Here is a 13,489-nt window from a genome sequence, read left to right as displayed (position 1 = left end):
GGCCTGTGGTCACAGCGTTCCAATTACACTTGAGCAGTCTCGATTCTTGGAGGCGAAATTTTTTACGTAAAATTTTATTACATTTACAAAGAAAAGGTTAACAACATACATTTTACTTCCTATTACTAAACGATTACGTTACTGGTTACCTGTTCAAGGTCTCTTTCGACCATTTCTTTCTTGATTCTTCCATAGTTTAGAACCATGGGACTTATATATTCTGTTTGTACCTTGTCGTGAGGTTGTCGCACGGCTATTGAGAAGTAGAATTGACTACAAGGCTAGATTTGTATAGTTATGTCGTTAAACCATACTCTGCCATAAACACTAACTGAAGGTCGGCGTTTTTGTTCGTGTCAGTACGTAAAGAAAGGATTAGCATAAGTACTTAGTTTCGGAAAATTATACAGCGTTCCTGTTCGTGAAATTTTCCATTTCGAGCACTGGTGTTCCATGGTTACAATATTTCAGCTCGGTTCTACTCTTGCGTGCACTAATCTAGGGACGTCACTGCTTGAATCAATTTTATTTTCTCATGATGTTCAGTATCAGCTGTTAATTGGCTGATTCAAATTATTTATTACTACGTCTTACATACTTCGTATTTTACATCGAAGAACTATCAAAATACTTACATTGAATCAAAGTATAATTAGTATATTATAGTAGGCTTATATTATTAGGATTGGATTGATTAAGCGAAGAAATCGACCACTTTTTAATAATACTTTTAGAAATCGTCCATAGATGGCATAAACAATAAATTAATTGCATTTATTTTGTTAGGGAAATATTTTTTACGACATAAAATCAATACAACGTGAAAGTGTTTTTTTATAATCGCCAATGTCAAATAGGATTTACAGCTGACATTTTCATTTTGTTATTATAATATAATATTACAGTAAGTAGGTAGCTATCTACCTAAGCTAGGACATCTTCATATTATTTGTAATAAATAAAGCATTCATTTATAAAGGATATCGCTATTTAAGACTTTAAATTCTGGTTTAATGTGTGGCATAATAATTAAATTTACGATTTTTAAGTACCTACCTACCTATCATTTTTATTTATCGTTACCTAAATAATTTTATTAGTGACCATATTTGAAAATCAATAAGTTGTTTTGGGGATATTTTATTATATTTTACTCTGGCATCCCTGTCGTCGGCAACTCGGCAACAAGTTGTCAAAGTGTCAAAGTTTATTAATTTGAAAGATAAGAGTATTATTATACCTACCTATTTTGTTTTCGTTTACCGGTGTGGCTTGAATAAATCTGATTAATCTGATCGTGAACTGATAAGCAGTAGCTTGTCCATTATTGATTTATCTGTCACTGCGACCGTCATATTTCTAATTCAAAATGCTCAGACCAAGCGGAATAGTTGCCGGCAAATTGGCTTTTGTGACAGGTATTGTATACAATAAAATTATTCTTGTGTTATGTACTGTTATTAAATAACTTATTTGTAGTGTGGATGATCTCGACAGTGACTAAACTGTTGACATCTTTTAAAACCCTGTCATTCTTGGCCTTGCAATACTTGCGATCAATAAAATGTTTTTTAGTATGAAAACAGTTGTTTTCCAAGGAAAATCGCAAAATAAAATTATCCCTTTTGATTACGATTATTTTTTTTTTTAAATATTACTTATATTGTCAGCTACCTATACAAGATGGTGCCTATATTGTGTCTGTACATAGTTTAATATTTTACCAATAACATTTGCATACAATGCGTTTTGTGATGCATAATCAATTTTATTAATGTCCATTGTATTCAAGGTTTCCAAAACATTTCCATTCCAGAGGATGTAGCAATTTGTCAAATATCAATAGGTTTAATGCTGTCGTGTAAGTGAAGCAAGAATGTGTGATAATAGGTGTGCAGAAGATACTCACAACATCTTCATTGAGGCGCTTGTCTGCATATTTGTACAAATTATTACAATTGCTAAACTTGGCATTATGAAAAATAAAATGATGGTTTTCCATGAAGCAGCTGTGGCAGTAGCTTTATGATAAAGTACCAAAATCTAAAATAGATATCCACTTATTTTCTACAGCTGTGTGTATTAAATCTAAATGTAAAAGAAGACTTGAATATTAATCTACTTTAATACTCAATGGCGATTAATTGCATAGGAAAGAGCCCTCCAAACCTGTCACCAACTCATAAGTCATTTAATGATGTATTACCATTTCTCCTCCAAAGCTACAGAGCATATAATATATTTTGGCAAGACTATTTGTCGGCCATCAACCCACCAAAGTCGTGATCTTCCAGCATTCCGTTTTCCTTCTGCACCATTAATCGTGAGGCGGTTTGTCAGTGCCAGTTCATCATTGTTAATATGTATTACGTGGTCGGATGTTGGATTTTGGTAAATCTGAGGATAATACTGCTGATCTTCCTTAATAATATCGTCGGTCCCTAAAAGTCGGATCTGCAAAATGCTATTTTTCAGTACGAGCAATCAAAGATGTTTCATCAAATATCCTTTGTGACCTACTTGCCATAATGAATAAAAATACGGGTTATAGAAACTTTTCTAAACGTGTATAAAAACACCCGTCTGTCCGGTGAACATAGCAGCAACTGTCAGATCCGACGCATCTTGCTCACCCACGCCCAGCCAACAATGTCGGTTGGTAAGAACCGACATTGTTATTCGGACACTCTCGGTAGATCCGTCATTTTTAACTTGAATATCTCGAAATTTTTCAAACAAACAAAAAAATCTGTGATTGTGGTATAAATGTTTAAAGTGTTTAAATAACTTTTACGTAATAATCCGAAAATGACAAAATTTCAGATCCGACTTTTTTAATAGGACCGATGATATGTGCGTGAGTACAAAAGACAAAAATTAAAAAATCACAACAGTTTCAATTAGGTAATTTTTTTATTTAAAATGAATGGATCATTTTAGGGGCGGGATCTGGTATTGGGCGTGCTACGTGCCAAATATTGTCAAGAGAAGGTGCCACCGTGATTGCAGCGGACAGAAATGTTGCCTCCGCTGAAGAAACCATCAAATCATTCACTGCTCCATCTGCTGGAGAACAAGGTAATCTTTAGTATAATGATGGTAACAATTTGTATTGTAATTAATTACATGGAAGTCAGTTTGACAATGCCATAATATATCCATGCATGCCATGAATACTCATCAATGTTGTCTTTTTGCCAAACGTTAATCAGGTTTATTGTTTTTATATGGCCTGATGAATAGAATATACTACAGTAGAATCTCACTAACTTGGTACTGTATAAAACCTCTTTCTTACAAAATATCTAGGAATTCATATTTATTATGAATTTAACAAATAAGTTTTATGGGTGGTAGCAAATTATAATGTTTTTCTATTATTTACCAAAATCTTTTGTCAACCATTGTATTTTCACTCTCAAACCTCGTTTAAAATCTCACGTAATTTACGCATATCCAAAATGTGTTCAGATGGTGCCGGACTACTGAAGTGCCAGATTTGTGAGATTCTACTGTAGTTGTGAACGGTGTATATAGATAAAAGTGTAATGTCAGATAAGCAAAACAGTGTTTATCGGCAACATTGTATTCTGCGTTTAGGTAATTTTTTAAATTATGATTTTCTGTAAATTATTGAAATATTTTTAAACCAATATACAATTGAAAAAGTGTAAAAACTGGACTAAAAATGAACTAATTATAAATCTTAAATCTTATAAAAACTATTATAATAATTTATTATTAGTTTTATAAGGGGCCAGGAGGGGGTGGACTTAGCAAAACCTAGTAGGTGGCACTAACCTCCGCACTTACCCCACCTTCTACGTATAGTTTCTCTTCGCTTCGACCGTGGACCTACACTTTTCCGGGAACATTCTCCATACCCAGATATTCTGCAATTTCAGTCTAGCGAGGGACAGCTGCCCTCCAGCTATAAATAAGGGTGCTGACATACAAGTTTTTGTGTAAATAATTATTGGTAATCAATGCAATATTGCTTTGCCTGAAACTATATTTACTATTTTGTTTGATGCCAGTTTGTTGTTTTTTATCCTAAAATCTATTTAAATAAGTACTACTATGCATGTGCCCCTATATCTAAAATATTATTTTCAATTTTGCAGAAATACTTTCTTAATTTCCAGATCACATTTTCATAAGCTGCGATGTTGACATGTCTCATTCTGTGAATGCCGCATTGGAGACAGCGCTGCGTCAGTACAAAAAACCACCGACCATTGTTATTAACTCCGCTGGCATCATCAGAGACAACTGGCTTCTTAAGATGTCCGAAATGGATTTTGATACAGTTATCAATGTTAATTTGAAGGTGCGTAGTAACAATACAACTAGTGAATACTTCAAACTGTTGTAATTTATAGTTATTAATATTAAAATAATAGGTTTTACAAACTGTGTAATATAAAATTGAGATAAAACATCATTTATAATATTGATATTTCTTATCATGAATTGTTTTTCTAAAGCATTTGATTATACTGTGTATAATATTATGGAAATAATACGAGGGTGGGTCAATAAGTCCTTAGAAAAGCCGACAGGTGGCGCGACTAGTACTGTAAGCGGTTTGTTTTCATGCAGCGGCACTACCGATTCAGTATGCTGCGAAGTTTCAATCAGATTGGTCGGGTTGTTGTGTGTTTCTCGTACATTTAAAAAAAAAATTTGCTTGTTTACAAAAATGGAGAAAATTGAGTTTAGAGCTGTTATTAAACATTTTAATATAAAAGGTTAACAGCAAAGGAAATAAAAAATGAGTTGGATTTAGTTCACGGCACATCTGCTCCTTCACTTGCAACTATTTATAACTGGTTAAATGAATTTAAACGTGGTCGTACATCAACAAATGATGAACCACGCTCAGGACGTCCTGTAGAGGTGACTACACCAGAAATGATCAATAAAATCCACGATATGGTGTTAAGTGACCGAAGATTAAAGTTGAGTGAGATAATTGAGGTTACAGGGATCTCAAAAGGTAGCGTCATTTCTATTTTACATGACAAATTGGGCATGAAAAAAATTTCTGCAAGATGGGTGCCGCGTTTGCTCACAGTCGACAATAAACGCAATAGGGTGGTGGCCTCTAAAGCCCTGTTGTCGCTCATGCAACGCAATCCGGATGAATTTTTTCGTCGCTTTGTGACTGTAGATGAAACATGGATACACCACTATACTCCCGAGACGAAAGAACAGTCAAAGCAGTGGATTGCGAAAGGCGAACCATGTCCAAAGAAGGCGAAAACCGTAAAATCAGCTGGTAAGGTTATGGCTACTGTATTTTGGGATGCACGTGGAATTATTTTCGTTGACTATTTGGAAAAAGGAAAAACAATAACAGAGGATTATTATGCATCTTTATTGGACCAGCTAAAAAACAAAATTGAAGAAAAACGGCCTCATTTAAACAGGAAAAAAATCCTCTTTCATCAGGACAATGCCCGTGTTCACACATGTTTACGATCAATGGCTAAAATTGAAGAATTGAAGTTCGAATTGGTCGACCACCCACCGTATTCGCCAGATTTAGCCCCCAGTGACTTTTTCCTTTTCCCAAACTTAAAAAAATGGCTAAGTGGACGACGTTTTTTTTCAAATGAAGAAGTCATCGATCGGACAAATGCTTATTTTGAGGACCTTCCGAAAACTTATTTTTCTGACGGTTTAAAAAAAATTGAGAAACGTCTAACCAAGTGTATTGAGCTCCAAGGATATTATGTTGAGAAACAAAAAAAAAATACAAAAATAAAAACTGTTTTAATGCTTTTTTCTAAGGAATTATTGACCCACCCTCGTATCAAAATCTTCAACATTGTTTTGATTATTTAAGGTCGTTCAGTCTTATATAAAACAACGTGTCTTCCAAGTTTGTTTAAAACAAACACCTCATTTTTTAAATGTCTTATGTGTCAATTACATTGAGCTACTTTACGAGCTGCTTGTTGGCGAATTTACAATCTGCCTGTAAAGTCGCCCAGTGTCATCTTCGAACAAGCTAACAAGCAGATTGTAACCACTCTACCGAGAAAAGTTGAAAGCTGGTCAACTTTACACGCTACACGCCGGCATGTGGGCCTACTGCGTCTGCGCAGTAGAGCGATGGTGGCGGGAAAAACGATCTACTCATTTTGAAATTTACCATTTTGATGTTAATGGAAACATTTTTGCTAAACAAGTTTTAAATAATTACAAGCAGTTGAATACAATACATTACATACAGTATAATATAATTATTATATACAATCAGTAGTACCTATACAAAATGTCGACGGAAGTAATTCGCGCGGGAGTCGTTATTTTAGCTCATGCTATCAAAAAGGAATTAGAAAGGAAAGAAAAGTAGAAATTGAGGCACAGAAGATTGTGGGTAAAATCATGGATAGAAAGACGTGAGAAATATGGTGCATCGAGCAGTTTACTGAAAGAGTTGAAAGATGAAGATCATGTGGCTTATCGAAATATTTTGAGATTAAACTGTACCCATTTTGATGATTTACTGCAGATTTTAGATGGAATGCTCAAAAAACAAGATACGAAAATGAGAATGGCAATCCCAGTAGTCACAAAACTGGAAGTTACACTATGTTATTTAGCAACTGGTGATTCTTTCAAGTCTCTGGAATACCTGTTTCGAATTCCGGAACCAACAATATCGTAGTTTTTGCCCGAAGTGCTTACGGCGATTTCTCGCGCCCTTCAACCATTTATTGAGGTGAGTGAAAATTAATTTACTACGAATAATTATTGACAACAGTTTTTTTTTTTGTAAGAATATATTTGATGAAAGTATACTCACAATATATAGAGTATTACTGCATACTTGCCCCAAATGTATTAAACATAGCCTGTCATAAAACGTCATTATCCTCGTTTGAAGAGACAGAATGCGAAGCAAGTGAATGGTTAGAAGATGGTGAAAATGCACTATCGACAACTTGTTGTGGGCTTAAATAAACCACATGCTCCATAGAGGATAGCTTAGAACGAATGATAGAGTTTTGAAGTTCCTGCTGTAGTAAGATGGCTTGTCACTGTGGTAGCTGACAAAGCTCAGATGCAACAAACTTTCCGAAAAGGTCAAACGGTTTCTCCTCAGATGCATTCTGTGCAATTTGGTCCAATTGGTGAATCACTTCTGATATTTCAGAAGGATATTTTTTTGGATGCTGGTCGTTTTTTAACCGTTTCCATTGGCGTCGCTGGTGGTCTCATTTTTGCAGGCGACTTGCAGCGTTTTTCTGGGCAGTTGTTGTCGTTGTCGGACTCAATAGATTCCCTACAGCTTTCACTGCCCTCATCTGGCACTGTTTTTTGGCTGTTTTGTGACAGATCCTAGAAGTAATACAAATCTGTTACTGATTTGAATTTATTTAAAATATTACTTTAATTTAATTTAATTTATTACTTTTATTGTTTGCAGGTACCTAAAACAGTTGATGAATGGAAAGAAATCGAAAAGAAATTCTTCCAGCGTTGGAATTTTTCTAGATGTTTTGGAGCCATCGACGGGAAACACGTCACCATTAAAAGACCTCCATGTTCCGGTTCAGCCTACTTCAATTACAAAAAAACCTATAGTATTATAATATTATTTGCTATGGTTGATGCCGATTACTGCTTTACTTACATCGACGTAGGTAGAAATGGCCGAGCAAGTGACAGTGTAATATTCAGAGAGAGCACTCTGAACATTGCAATGGAAAGCGATACTCTTGGGATGCCTGAATACGGCGTCATTATTGGAGATGATGCTTTCCTTTTAAGAACAAATCTTCTGAAACCTTACAGTAAAACTGGTCTCAGTGATGTGGAAAAAATATTTAATTATCGTCTTTCCCGTGCCAGACGAGTCGTAGAGAATGCCTTTGGCATACTTGCATGGCGATTTAGAGTATTTTTAAGACCAATTGAGTTGAAACCCGAAACTATCGATAAAGTCATTTGGGCTGCTTGCAGTCTTCATAACTGGCTACGAAAGATTTCTCCAGGCAACTACTTTCCACAACAAGCAGTAGATAGAGAGGATTTAAACACTGGGAATATAACACCTGGGCTCTGGAGGGAAAGTGCCAACATTCTGCAGCCAATAATTACAGACATGCTGCTGAGGAAGCCAGACGAACATATGCTACATACTTCGCAGAAGACCATCCCCTGCCTTGGCAATGGGAGAAAGTTGGACTCTGATCATATAATGATATGTAAATAAATAGACATTAAAATAAATAATATTTTACTCACCAAATTTGATTTGCTCCTTCTTGTGGCCAAAATCTCATTCAAATAATTTCCGTCGTTAAACCATGCCAGCTTTGGCGAATAAATTTCCTCGTTGCCACAGCCACTTTTTTTACTTTTTTCAATTTTGATTAATTCATGTCTATATACATCTTTAATAGATTTAATTTTCGCCTTCAATTGTTTCGCATCCATTCCCCCAATTAACTGCTTTTCATTTCATCTTTCAATTTTGTGTTGCAATAGTTTTTGTCTTTTATATTCCATAGCACAGGGTACTGCTGGTAGATATCAAGAAATTCCACAATATTATTTACGTTCCACTTCATTTTTTAGCGCTAGAGTCCGAGAAAATTAAACAACAACACAATAATATTGACATATTACGATTTCAACTCGCTAGCTTGTGTAGGTATATTATTATCTATGCTTTTTTACGTATCTATTGTCTACGTATCTAAAGTATATTAGTCTATGCTATTGCCTATGATCTGCGTCTGCGCAGTAGAGCGTAGTGACCTCCCGGTAAAAAACAAACTACGTTCTGTCAAAATAGTCGCTAGCTTGTTGGCTTCTCAGCGAATGGAAAGTTTTGTGTGTCATCATCACAATCGCAGTAGCCGCCCGCTTTTAAATTCCCCAACAAACAGCTCGTAAAGTAGCTCAATGTAATTGACGCTTTATAGATGAAACTATTTTACATTTAATTTTTCTATTTGTAATTTTAAGATCTCTTTGGAAAAGTGGAGATATTGTGACGAAACTTTCAATAATTTATATGACTTAAAAATGTAATAAGAATAATCGTAGGATAGTATCAATCATAATATATTTAAAAGAAAAGTGTGGCTATTATGTATCAGTTTGCTTTTATCATGTTTGGAAGATATACCATTTTACCAAGACCGATGCTGTCATACTGGGCTGAAGCATTGACCCTGTACCCGACTGCAGTCAGAAACTAACTGTATTCAGAAAGATTCTTGACACTATCTGTTTAAATGGTGGTGTTGGTTTAATGTTGTGATGAGTTGGATATTGTGATGTTTCCAAAGACTCTACTGGGGGAAACATAGAAATAATAAATTAATGATACATCGTAGAGGAGACGAAGCGCGCTGAATCATGACTCCGGTATGGAACGGAAAAGGACCTTCAGATTCTCGGCGTGTTGTAACTTTTGATCCAACTGACAAAGGTGGAGAACTGTGTTGGAGTTCCATTAATTGGATGTAGATCCATTAATAAATTATAATAATATTCCTGTCATAACACAAAAGATTTTATTTTTTTTGTATGATAATTACTGAAACTATGACAATTATTATAGTCCCCTGGTCCTGTACCACTATATGGGTCTTGGCCTCCTCTAGCAGCTGCCTTCATCCAGGCCCGTCCAAAGCCGCTTTCCTTCAGTATAGGACACCCTACATTTTTAAATCCTACTTGACACTCCATCTTATACGGGGTTGACCAAGTCTTTGTTTGCTTTCCAGCTTCCAGACTTGTCCACTCTGTGTACATAACCTTTTAAGATGGCCCTATTTGATGGAGTGTATAATGTGTAGGGTCGTGTACAAAGCGTCTCCACACTGACTGTGTGTCATTGATGAGTCCGAAGATTTCCTACAGCATGCTCCACTCAAATGAGCTTAACACTCTTTCAATATTATTGGTCATGCACCTGGTTCCCACATGACAATTATTGGTCTTGTAAGTGCTATATTGGAACGACTTAGACAAAAAAATCATGTAAAATTAATGATATATATTGATTCAAAAATGAATATGTGGAGTAAAATGCACTGAAACTGTTCATCTCTACTAAAATGGAATGTTGCATGCTAATTCATGATATTTGTTATAACCTTTGCTAATTGTTTCCCAGGGAACTTATCTTGTGATGCAAACATTCGCCAGAGCGATGACTGATGCCAATGTGTCCGGAGGATCGATTGTCAACATAGCAAGTATCGTTGGGAAATATGGAAATATAGGTATGGAAAAGATTCAATTGATTTGACTCGGTCAATGAACTATTTGTGCTAGTCTCATAAAATTATTAAGTATATAGTTTACATTGTCCTGCAACCTCCGTAAAGAAATCATATTATTAGTTTATGTATTTAGAAAATAGTCGAAGGTGGTTAAAATTAAGTACAGAGAAATGAAAAGCTAATGTAATAAATAGTAATATATAAAATTAAATATATCAAAGCGTAAAATGTGCCTGTTAATGGTCTCAGACGCCAGGGATTGGTGTAGGAAAGCCAGCGCAGGTTCGATTGAACCCACGACTTGAATTCAAATACACATCTTTCAGTTACAAAATTTGCGTTTAATGCTTCAACTTGTAACTTGGCGGTCCTCGTAGTCCAATGTCTTCTCATCTAGAGGCACTGGCTTCTCATCCAGGGACTCAGGGTTCGATCCCGGTGAGGTTAGAATAAATTCATGTAGTTTCATTAAAGCCTTAGTGCTTATGTGATTGTTTCACTACTATAGCACTCCAAAATCTCACTCAACTCTCTCAAAATTAAGAAAAAAAAACTTTGCATGTATTGTATTTTATAAAGAGCAATGATTATCTATTTATTTTTATTTTTTAGGCCAAACAAACTATTCAGCAAGTAAGGCGGGAGTTATAGGAATGTCTAAAACAGCAGCTAAAGAATTGGGGAAGTTCAACATAAGGTACACAACATAGCATGATTCATTTGACTTTACAATTTACAAATATTAATAACTTTCTATTTGCATCTTGACTATGCAGAAGTCATTCAATAAAACTTATCTATTCAAGGGTAAACAGTGTTCTACCTGGAATGATTGACACACCCATGGCCCATCAAGTACCTGAAAACGTTAAAAAGATGATTGCAAACAGTACACCTCTTAAAAGATTGGGTCACCCGCAAGGTTCGTTTATAACACTCTCTCTCTTCTCTTATTGGTTGATAGTATTATTTCTATGTGCGAACGGAGAAGGAAGATACATTTGAAAAATTGAATACTCACTAACTGCAACTCATTGTGATACTGTGCAAAGCATTTTTATATTCAATATCGACCTTCCTGTCGAAGTAATAAGACTCATTCTTATACCTAATATTCTGTTGTGCACACGCAATGTGTGATTTCTACTGTGTCATGATAAATCAGTGTTCATCCTGACACAAACCCTTCTCCCCCTTTCCATAAAAACATTCCACCTCTTTTCTTCCACATTTCCCCCTGCTCAACTTGTATTCAATCAGAGGGTGGTTTTTTACAATGTAGGTATGTGTAAATGTGACAGATCGAATCAAGACTGCTGAATACAGGGGGCCCTCGACTTTCGCACGTGAGAAAATGTGTTCGAAAGTAGAGGGATGTAAAAAGAAACATCGAAAAGTGTACTTTAAAATATTTATTTATCAATGGGTATAATAAAGTTAACGAGGCGTATTAGCAATTGGGTGTTTTCTTTATACTAAACTTGTCAAGAGATAGTTGAATACCACCCTTTTACGTATTTGAGAAGGTGACAGGGAGCGGAGGATAGAGGAGCGACTGCATGGAAGCGCACAATTTTTGCATTATCAACAAAAATCTAAATTTTAATAAATATACGAAATAGTGAATTGTGCGAAAGTAGAATGTTCGAAAGTGGAGGGCTGCCTGTAATAAATTTCAAATACAAGATCTGGTAATGCATGTCCTCGAGAAGAAATTTTCAGAAATGAGGAGATTAAGAGAATGGTCTCTATATATATAATTAAGGTTAAAATATGACTGAATTTGGCTCAACTATATGTAGGATGTCTCGAAGAGAATCTGGACCCTAGCCTGCATTTTCTTTACACCAAATGTATTCCATTGTCCTAGGAGTAAGTCCGCTAAATCAAGTTTACACGGTGTATTAGGCGGTGCTACGGCATGCTGATATGACCCGGGAAGACATTAAAAGATTGGCAAGCAACATAGATTCTTGTAGGTGTCTGTATGCTCCACGGATGTAAACGCGGGACTGGATAAACAAGAAAAAAAAGTATACGTAACAGTTATTTTACTTATTTTCAGAAATTGCCGAAGTCATTGCTTTCTTGTCATCTGATAAGAGTTCTTTCGTCACCGGAGCAGCTATTGAAGTGACTGGAGGCTTCTAATTTGAAAAATACCCAAGATAATTCATTTTCCAAATCTCATGCATATTATAACCATTTAACTAAGTGCGCGTTCTTCACTGCATGATACTTTATTTATAGTGTACCTGTCAAAAATACATGTTGTTCTTCAATGTGTTGTTTGTACCATGCATGGACCCAATGGGTTGAGCATGTAATGACTTGCGAAAATAAGAATAAAAATAAAATAATAAATTCAACAAATCACAACAGCTAAAATTTTTCATAAAAAAGCTGGAATTATTACACTAGATTTGTTTGAAATTCAATATGCTAACCCTTTTCTATATTTTCGTAAAATAAATGTAAAATTTAATATATATGCGATTACTAACTTTCGTACCCACAATGTAGGTAGTCACCTGACTGAAGTCTTGATTTTGAAACCATACTGAATTTTTTTGACGAGAAAATCTAAGGCAAAAAAAAGCTTTCGCGATATTTTGATACTTACCAAATTTATTTTATACCTGTTCCGGAATTGTCTCAAAAAACTTTGCAGCCGCAACCAATATTAGTTGCGAAACAATAAATTCTTTGTTAATCCTTGTTTTCATGAAAACTGTTTGTAATTAATAATGACTTACAATTTTAAAATGCCTGTTTCTAGGTTATATTTTAATTTTAAGAAAATCTAGCATTTTTTTCAGCCATTTAGCTTATTCTGCCATGGTTATGTCAACAAAAGTTGGCGATGCTGATCACTATTCAATATTCACTAGAATCCAAAATGTATGAAGTGTATCCTATTTTGTTTCATATGTGACAATTTTTCAACAAGTATTTATTATCATGGATGTAGTACTACTAGTGTTTCTCAACCTTTTTACACCTGCGGATCACTGAAAATAGGAGAAATGTTTTGCTCACCACCATTTGAATTTTTTTGAAAGGGAGTTCTTTGAAACAACCTATAAATAAATATATATATTAATACCTGGAGGACGACGAACTCAGGTGGTGTGATGAGCGAAGTCCTGGTACCTTGGGGATTAGAGAAAGGCATCGAGGATCAATCACATTATATTAAGCAGAAGATATAATATGAACACAGTTATTTAATA

The 13,489-nt window shown here is 35.1% G+C and overlaps 1 protein-coding gene across 1 annotated transcript; it reads left to right on the top strand.

Moving 5' to 3' along the window:
- The first annotated feature begins 1,160 nt into the window (after positions 1–1,160).
- Positions 1,161–12,592, top strand: LOC147071900 (estradiol 17-beta-dehydrogenase 8). The gene is made up of 7 exons (XM_085947186.1): positions 1,161–1,418; positions 2,941–3,078; positions 4,146–4,330; positions 10,148–10,256; positions 10,869–10,953; positions 11,063–11,178; positions 12,322–12,592. Exons 1-7 carry the CDS (start codon positions 1,370–1,372, stop codon positions 12,405–12,407), a joined length of 768 nt encoding a protein of 255 aa, XP_085803312.1. The 5' UTR covers positions 1,161–1,369; the 3' UTR covers positions 12,408–12,592.
- Positions 12,593–13,489: the final 897 nt, after the last annotated feature.

This window comes from Rhyacophila brunnea, unplaced genomic scaffold, assembly GCF_057557595.1.
Source record: "Rhyacophila brunnea isolate RB1 unplaced genomic scaffold, BYU_Rbru_1.0 scaffold_2, whole genome shotgun sequence".
Taxonomy (NCBI): domain Eukaryota; kingdom Metazoa; phylum Arthropoda; class Insecta; order Trichoptera; family Rhyacophilidae; genus Rhyacophila; species Rhyacophila brunnea.
The sequence above is the reverse complement of the archived record's forward strand: the minus strand, read 5'-3'. Positions and strand labels throughout refer to the sequence as shown.

Coding starts and splice junctions, on each gene's coding strand:
- LOC147071900 (XM_085947186.1), top strand. CDS start 1,370: ATGCTCAGACCAAGCGGAATAGTTGCCGGCAAATTGGCTTTTGTGACA. Junction 10,257..10,868: donor TGGGAAATATGGAAATATAG/GTATGGAAAAGA, acceptor TTTATTTTTTAG/GCCAAACAAACTATTCAGCA. Junction 10,954..11,062: donor TTGGGGAAGTTCAACATAAG/GTACACAACATA, acceptor TATCTATTCAAG/GGTAAACAGTGTTCTACCTG.